Genomic DNA, 7398 nt, shown 5'->3' with positions numbered 1-7398 from the left:
CTATCTCTGTTTTCCTCTATTCACACCACACACACCATTTCTTTCTAATACTAACATGTTCACTTCTCACTTGCGTTGTGTTGCAGATGCTGCTTGTGTTTTCACTCCACCTCCAAAGCATTTTGCCACTTCTCGCCTTGCTCTTTCGAATTTGGTTCCAACTCGAGCATCCTTTGTTGCTGGTTCCCCACTCTGTAAGACTCCTACTTTATCAACCCGTCTTATCTTTTCTGTAAACAAGTAAATTATATCACTGAATTGAATTGAAGTTTCTGAGTTTGGAATGCACTTGACAGAAAGGGGAAGAAGATATCTAGGTTTCAATTTAGGTAGATAATCTTCTAACATCAATTCCATACAAAATAGACCTTATTCCTCTGATTTAATTTTATGTCCATACAATTAATTAGTTCCAAATGAAGGAATTGAATTCCAATTCTTGAGTAAAATCAATTACATGGCCACATGAGCTTGTAACCAAACACTCTTTGTATTCAACTTGAGCTTCTTCAGAAGTTCAGATATGTTCATGTTATTCTTAGCTAGGATAACTGTACATAAGTCTGTTGGAAAAATCATTTTAACTTTATGTATACTTGGGTGTTTGCTGTTTTATCTATAACATCTAAGAACTATAATGCTATCCATGTCCTTTTTATGGAACTAAAGTGTTGCTCATCAAAGATCCTACATAGTACATAGCTTTACATAGTCATTAAGCTATGTAATGTTTCCTGTGTCTGTAGCAGTGATTCAAACAAGTTATGAAAGGAAAACCATATGCAAGGCAATGCCAGTTTCAATAAAGTGCGAGCAAAGTTCGCAGGGAGGGAACAGTGTGGATGTATGGCTAGGCCGGCTAGCCATGGTTGGCTTTGCGTCGGCCATCACTGTTGAAATTGCTACTGGCAAGGGTCTCCTTGAGGTATGAAACAAAGCATTGAATGAACTACTTCAGGCTTGATTTAGAGACTTAGACTGCAATTAATGTTTCCGATTTCTAGGCCCTGATAAAATTAACAATTTCCACATGTAAATAGCATACTTTGTTATTTAAAGGAAGCTAAGCTAGAATCATTTCAAGTTGTAATAAGTCTCAAATATGATTACTCTGACACTGCATAAAACTTAAATTCGGCGACTCATTCTTCAATTCCTACTACTTGTTTCACCAATTCCAAATGATTAATAACAAAATATATGATGCAAAAGAGTAACTTATATTCCTCTTGTGCTTTGATTTTGCAGAATTTTGGAGTTACAGCTCCACTGCCTACAGTTGCCTTGGCAGTAACAGGACTGGTGGGTGTTTTGACTGCAGTTTTCATCTTCCAGTCAGCCTCAAAGAACTGATAATGTATTTATGCTGTTGATGGTGTTTTACTGTAAATTCTGTTGTTACAGTGTTTATTTTTTTCAACATAAAAATTCCATTATTTTTTGTTGTAATTTCTTTTTTTTTTAGCATCAACGCCTCAGAATGTTGTAGTAATGGAAGCGATATTGAAGGCCTCAAAACTTTGCCTGTTGTGCAAGCCAATTTTGATTCCTTCGAAATATTGTCCCCATTCCAAACAAGTATCATTGTGAATTGAGGAAGAATTTTGCACAGCATAATGGATGATTAACACAACAAAACGTGATATAATCATATGCAAGAGAATAAACATCATCTTGTATTATCAATGGTTCTGCACGTAGTATGGTGTGTATTTTCGGGCACAACCTCTTGTGTAAATAGCATGTATTTGAAGCAAAGACTTTAATTTAAGTAATTGTTTAATGAATCTTTTAGTTGCAACCAGGAATTAGTCTAATAAAGAAAGAAAAATTATATAAGGAAAAGCTTAACTATCAGCACAACTATATAGTTATTTTAATGTGTTAAGCCTTTTGGTGTGAGGGATGGGATATTCTTTTATATAGTTGTTTAATTTGGAAGTTAGGGACATAATTCTGTCACAATTTTTTCCTAATAATATTATAGCACAATATCCTTATTATGTCTCTAAGTTTGTCTCGTGATGTCTACTTAAAAAAATACAATAAGATTACTTCCTTTTTAGGCTTTATGAATGGAAGTGTGACAATCCACCTAGTTGTCCCAATCAGATATGAACATATTCTCGCATTATAATAGCTAAAGAATTTTGTAAGTAAGATTTCTCTCCATTCTTGAGAACTAGTTTGCGTGGTTCCATGGGTAAGGTGATGTCTCGGTTGGCAAAGAGGTTCTTACCAAAGTATGAATGGAGGATCCCAATGGTGGGTCTTGATTCTTCAGGGAAGACTACCATTCTCTACAAGCTCAAACTGGGGGACACAGTCAGAACCATACCAACTATTGGTACCCACTTTCTTATCATTCCCTCATTGACATTCAACAGAAGTGACATAGTACAATGTTGTTTTGTGATGGATCAGGTTTTAATGTGGAGAGTGTAGAGTACAAAAATGCAAGCTTTACTATCTGGGATGTTGGAGGACAACAGAAGGTAATATAACAGGTGCTTTTGTGTTATTATGTCAATATATAATATATGTTTATAAGTATAAAGAGTCAAAATGAACAAATCTTCATTTCATGATCAGTCATTAGTTATTATGAGTCATAAGTAAGTAACTGGTGAATGCAGATTCGGCCATTGTGGAGGCATTACTTTCAAAACACCATTGGACTTATCTTTGTGGTGGATAGCAGTGACCGGCACAGAATCATAGAAGCTCGTAATGAACTCCATAATATTCTAACTGATGTGAGTCTAGCCATAATGTAACAATAGAAGATACTATATATTCTATTCATTCTTTTATTCTGTTGCAGTGTTGCTGTCATCTTTTAGTATATCTCATCATTTGTGTTAAGTGTAGCGTATTATGAGCTAGATTTGCCTTATGCATCCTTTTGCAGCATGAACTACGCAATGCTATACTACTTGTGTTCGCCAATAAGCAGGACCTCTCAACTGCCATGAGTGTTGCTGAGATTGCTGATAAGCTTGGCTTACATTCGCTTGAAGATCGTAGTTGGTATGTTTTAAGCTTCATTCTATTGCCACATATATTCATTTCCAAGTTTCTAAACTTACAACCCAAAACAAAAATGATATGGTGAATTCTTTCATTCAGGTACATTCAGAGCACTTCTGCCATCTCAGGCCAAGGACTCTATCAAGGTCTTGATTGGCTACTTGACAACATATCAACTAGGAAGCATGAGAAATGATTAACTTCCACACATGGATCATGGAGGTTTTCCCAGCTTGAAGTTATATACGTCTTATTATAGTGGAAATGGAAAAGTTTCCTAGACATTGTTGTAAATCTGTTACAACACTGAGGGTAGTGACAAAGAATGAGTCTGAATTTCAATTAATTGTTAGTCATGATTTTAACATTCAGGAACAGGAACTCTTTTTTCCATTTGTTTCTCACAGTATACTTTTTTTTTTGTTCTGAACCCTTATGAGTGGCTTCATTCCAGCAACATGTTACCCCCGAACCAATGGATACAACTATCACAAACTATATCATAGACATCGACATTGAAAATGCTTAAGAAATTTGCAGTATTTCCATTCACAATATGAGTATTCTAACATTTTGGAAAAGTAATGAATTACAGGAAGACCTAGAAAGAAGATCATTTTAGTAGTCACACATAACCATTACATGTCCATAGACATTAGCCCGGTTGAAGAAGCCTTTGACTTCTTCTTCTTGGATCCATTTTTGTTCACTTTTTTCTTGGGCCGTTGTTCCTCTTTAACTGGTAGTGTGCTCCGTAAGTGTTTATTCATGGCAGACACGGGATCTGATTTGAAGTCAGGATTGTTTAGAACTGCAGAAAATTGTTGCACTTCCCTCAATCTGATTAAACGGGGATACAAGGTTAGGTATATAGTGTTAAAACATCAAAAGAAAATATGATATCATAATATTCAATTATGAAAGGAAGCGCTCACAGTATCTTTCGCCGAGATTTACAATTAACTTTGACATCCTGCAGATCTGGTTTCCGCGGTGTCTTCGGCTCAGGATCAGGAAGGAATTCTGTGAGAGCAGAGAGATCATATGCCTTCAATTTTTTCTTCTGCCGCCTTTGCTGTTTACTATTTTTCTGAAAGGAGAGGAAAACATCACTAAAAAACCAAAAAAGATTATATCTAACGGTCTCCCCTGTAAAGGATCGTTTAAAATTAAAACTAATTCATTTGGATTACATCAAACTGCATTTCTTATGTGAATGCATCAACCATTTAGTTAATCCTAGATCGCTATTTACTCACAGGAAGAATATAGATTCTTTTGAAAGCAAAAATAAAATTCTCCTTGGAATACTCACATCAAGAGTAAAATACAAGCTCATCCAGATATGAGCACAAGAGCAGCATGTATATTAAGTGACAGAATGCCTGATCCCTAAAACAATAACAAAAGCAATACACAACAAAGAACCCTAAAAATCTTTAGTGTCTATTAACAAAATAACAGTGCAAAGTACATCTAACTAGCCAACAAACCTATTACAAGCACAATGAAGTATTTCCATAATCCATCTTAAGAATAATACCGTTTGAAATAAGATTATTACCTTAGTAATAGACTTTTGAGCACTCAAGCTGGCCACAGCATCTTTCACCTCTGCAGTAACACCAAGGATTGGATGCAGTTAAAATATATGGACAGTTTTGGTATGTAATAATTCCATATTTGAAAGAAACAGAAAAAAATTGATTCGAAACTTACTAGAGTAAAATTGAACCTTTTTATCTAACTTGCGATTGGACTTTGATTCCGCCCTGCAAAAGCGAGAGAAGAACATAAATAACTGCAAACTCCAGCTCAAGTCGCAAAGTAGATTTTAAACTTTGGAAACTAGGAAAACAGGGAAGGAAGGGAAGATATTAACTTTTCCCTCGTCTTTCCCATGGTGGAAGGTAGCGGCGAAGCGGTGATCGAAGCGGCGGAGAAGAACTACTGATGGAAAGCCGCAAATAGGGTCTACCCCAAGGTTCTGAAAATCAGACCAGTCATCAGAGCGTTTTAGTTACTGGTTCATTGGTTTACTGGTCCAACCGGTCTAACCGTGATTCAACCGGAAAAACCGTTCCATAATAAAATAATAAATAAATTATAAATAAACATCCTAAATATCTTTCAAATTTAAAACCCTACGTAAAATATCACCAACTAATGTAATTAATCATCAAAATATGCAATAACTTGCTGCAAATTTGTTGACAATTAACATAATTATACTTCCATTAAAAATAGCTGGATTGAATTACAATGCACAAGTTAAAGATAGAGAATATTGTCTTAATGTAGCTAAGTCAAAAAGTAAAACAAAAAATGATAGTGTTGGACAATAAACACACAACAGAGCCCGAAACAAACACACAACACAACAGAGGCTGAAACAAAAACACAACAAAGCCTGAAACAAAAAGAATCCAACACGGAGGAGGGGTAGCAAGTCGGCGGAGATCAAGAACAGGGACAGTGCAACCAAACAATGAAAACAGAATTTTGTTTATATAACAAAACAATCAAAACATGAATCATAAATCACTAATTGCAAATTTTTTCTTCATAAGAACAGAACAATGAAAACATGAAGCATATAATAAATCAAAAGATCACCAATTGCAAATCTTTTATTATGAACAGGAGTTAGAACAGTGAAAAATGAAGAAAGATTAGTAGTTTTCAACCCAATTTTAACAAAGCTCATCACAATGATTAACAACAAAAAAAAAGGCAATGAAAGATCAGTGAATCAATAACATAGGCAGTGCAAATTCAAAAAACTTTAATAAAATTTAACTACAGAAACAGACAGTAAAGCAGTAATAGAGTTATCAATTTAAAATTTATCATCAAAGACATTCAGTGAGCAAAACCAATCAACCAAGTACTGACTGGGCATTCCAGAAAAAAAAAAAAAAAAGAATCAAAAGAACATTTAAATCACATCAAAAACACAACAATAGGAACATTTAAAACAAAGCAACCCAAAAAAAAAATCTAAAAATCACCATTGCTGAAAACAATGATTTGATCCGTGTATGCTCAAAGCATTAAAAGTTAAGCTTACAGGAAAGTGAAGAATACCAAAACCAAAGAACCTTCAATCACAGCTTAAATCAAGAACAGAAAATCACAACAAAAACAAAAAAATTAAAAGTACGAAGAACAACAGAACAACAACACAAGAACAATTAGCAAATTAACAAATCCACAATAACAGTTAAAATTTAGCAGAAGAACACTAATGCAAGTGGAATCATCATGCTAATATGTTTTCTGCAAAGATGCTATTTGTGCAGCTAAAATTTCCTAATTAGTAAGAACCAATTATTTTAATTTCACATGCAATCAACTTACTAAGTTTCTAAAAGGAAGAAATTATAAAACCAACCAGAAATATGGTTAAAGCATTTCATCAAACATGTTGAGTACAGTAAAATTAAAACAAAATAAGAGAATTCAAAGCTTAATATCAATGTGATAGAGAAGAGAACATAACTATTGTAACTTTAATTCAGTCTATGAAATAATCCAAACCACTACCAAATCAAATAGTTACTTATTGTAATAGAAATCAGAAGTTGCAGAGTTTGAAGCAGAGTATTGGTGTTGTGCGAGTGTATTGTCTGGTGGCGGGTTTAGGGAACTCACGGCGGTGACAAAAGAGAGCAGTTCGACGGCTAGGTGGAGCGCGCGGGTTGGTCGCAGTGTTTGAAGCAGAGCAACGTGGCTTCCAGACGAACACGGATGCGAACTCGAACGGTGAACGGCGAGTGAACGCGAACGGTGAACGCCGAGCGAACGTGAACGGCGAAGAACGCGAACGAAGACGACAGCTGAACGAACAGGCGAACGTGAACGGCAAACAAACGGCGACGGAAGCGCGGCTGAGCAGACAAAGACGACGGACGCCGAGCTCGAGGAAGCAGCCGCGATCGGTGACAGCGAACAGGGGTTGAAGACTTGGATCACGATGGAAGCTAGATAGACGGACGGATGGCGAACTTTGAGTGCGACGGACGCGGCAGTATGCCACTCCTTGCGGGGGTGGTGTAAGCTTACAGTGCTAGGGTTTTTTGGCTGGGGTTGTGTGATTTGATTTCTTTCTGAATGAAAGAAAGAAAGGGGGAAAGGGAGAAAGAAACGAAGGAGCTTCCGTTTTTGTGTAAAGCGGGCGGGTTCTGGTTCGGTTCAACAATTTTTCACCGGTTTTTTAAATGACGGTTTTACATGTCTGACCGAACTGCTAATGTTGCCGGTTCGAGTTGAACCGGTACGACGAACCAATTCGGTTCGGTTTTTAGAATATTGGTCTACCCACGTTCTGGTTGGTTCGGTTGTACTGTTTCGGTTTCAATCCCTCTA

General features: G+C 36.2%; 3 protein-coding genes and 1 long non-coding RNA gene across 6 annotated transcripts; 3 read left to right on the top strand and 1 right to left on the bottom strand.

Annotated features, from left to right (window-relative positions):
• On the top strand, positions 87–1614 carry LOC107617240 (stress enhanced protein 1, chloroplastic; the record flags this gene model as incomplete). 2 transcript variants are annotated; one of them, XM_016318990.2, is given in 3 exon segments in its annotated part: positions 87–194; positions 750–925; positions 1249–1614. In XM_016318990.2, coding segments are annotated over 3 exon segments (389 nt in total), but the record flags the coding sequence as incomplete, so codon positions are not given.
• Positions 2060–3518, top strand: LOC107617238 (ADP-ribosylation factor 1). Its single transcript, XM_016318987.2, has 5 exons — positions 2060–2347; positions 2425–2495; positions 2637–2756; positions 2912–3030; positions 3130–3518. The coding sequence occupies exons 1-5, from the start codon at positions 2200–2202 to the stop codon at positions 3224–3226; spliced, it is 555 nt and encodes a 184-aa protein (XP_016174473.1). The 5' UTR covers positions 2060–2199; the 3' UTR covers positions 3227–3518.
• Positions 3454–6824, bottom strand: LOC107617239. 2 transcript variants are annotated; one of them, XM_016318988.2, is made up of 6 exons: positions 6685–6824; positions 4913–5017; positions 4750–4802; positions 4595–4644; positions 3966–4120; positions 3454–3870 (listed from the first exon to the last, which is right to left on the bottom strand). In XM_016318988.2, exons 2-6 carry the CDS (start codon positions 4930–4932, stop codon positions 3669–3671), a joined length of 480 nt encoding a protein of 159 aa, XP_016174474.1. In that variant the 5' UTR covers positions 4933–5017; positions 6685–6824; the 3' UTR covers positions 3454–3668. The 2 variants fall into 2 exon arrangements, with proteins under 2 accessions (XP_016174474.1, XP_020966791.1); XM_021111132.1 differs by having other exon boundaries at positions 4913–5024; positions 6686–6805.
• LOC110266436 lies at positions 6795–7091 on the top strand. Its single transcript, XR_002353833.1, has 2 exons — positions 6795–6836; positions 6882–7091. It is a non-coding gene; the product is annotated as an uncharacterized LOC110266436 (long non-coding RNA).

This window comes from Arachis ipaensis, chromosome B09 (genome assembly GCF_000816755.2).
Source record: "Arachis ipaensis cultivar K30076 chromosome B09, Araip1.1, whole genome shotgun sequence".
Lineage (NCBI taxonomy): Eukaryota > Viridiplantae > Streptophyta > Magnoliopsida > Fabales > Fabaceae > Arachis > Arachis ipaensis.
Note: the sequence above shows the minus strand (reverse complement) of the source record. Positions and strands in the feature narration are given on the sequence as shown.

Coding starts and splice junctions, on each gene's coding strand:
- LOC107617238 (XM_016318987.2), top strand. CDS start 2,200: ATGGGTAAGGTGATGTCTCGGTTGGCAAAGAGGTTCTTACCAAAGTAT. Junction 2,348..2,424: donor CAGAACCATACCAACTATTG/GTACCCACTTTC, acceptor GTGATGGATCAG/GTTTTAATGTGGAGAGTGTA. Junction 3,031..3,129: donor TCGCTTGAAGATCGTAGTTG/GTATGTTTTAAG, acceptor TCTTTCATTCAG/GTACATTCAGAGCACTTCTG.
- LOC107617239 (XM_016318988.2), bottom strand. CDS start 4,932: ATGGGAAAGACGAGGGAAAA. Junction 4,121..4,594: donor CTCAAAAGTCTATTACTAAG/GTAATAATCTTA, acceptor CTCTCCTTTCAG/AAAAATAGTAAACAGCAAAG. Junction 3,871..3,965: donor AAATCTCGGCGAAAGATACT/GTGAGCGCTTCC, acceptor CCGTTTAATCAG/ATTGAGGGAAGTGCAACAAT.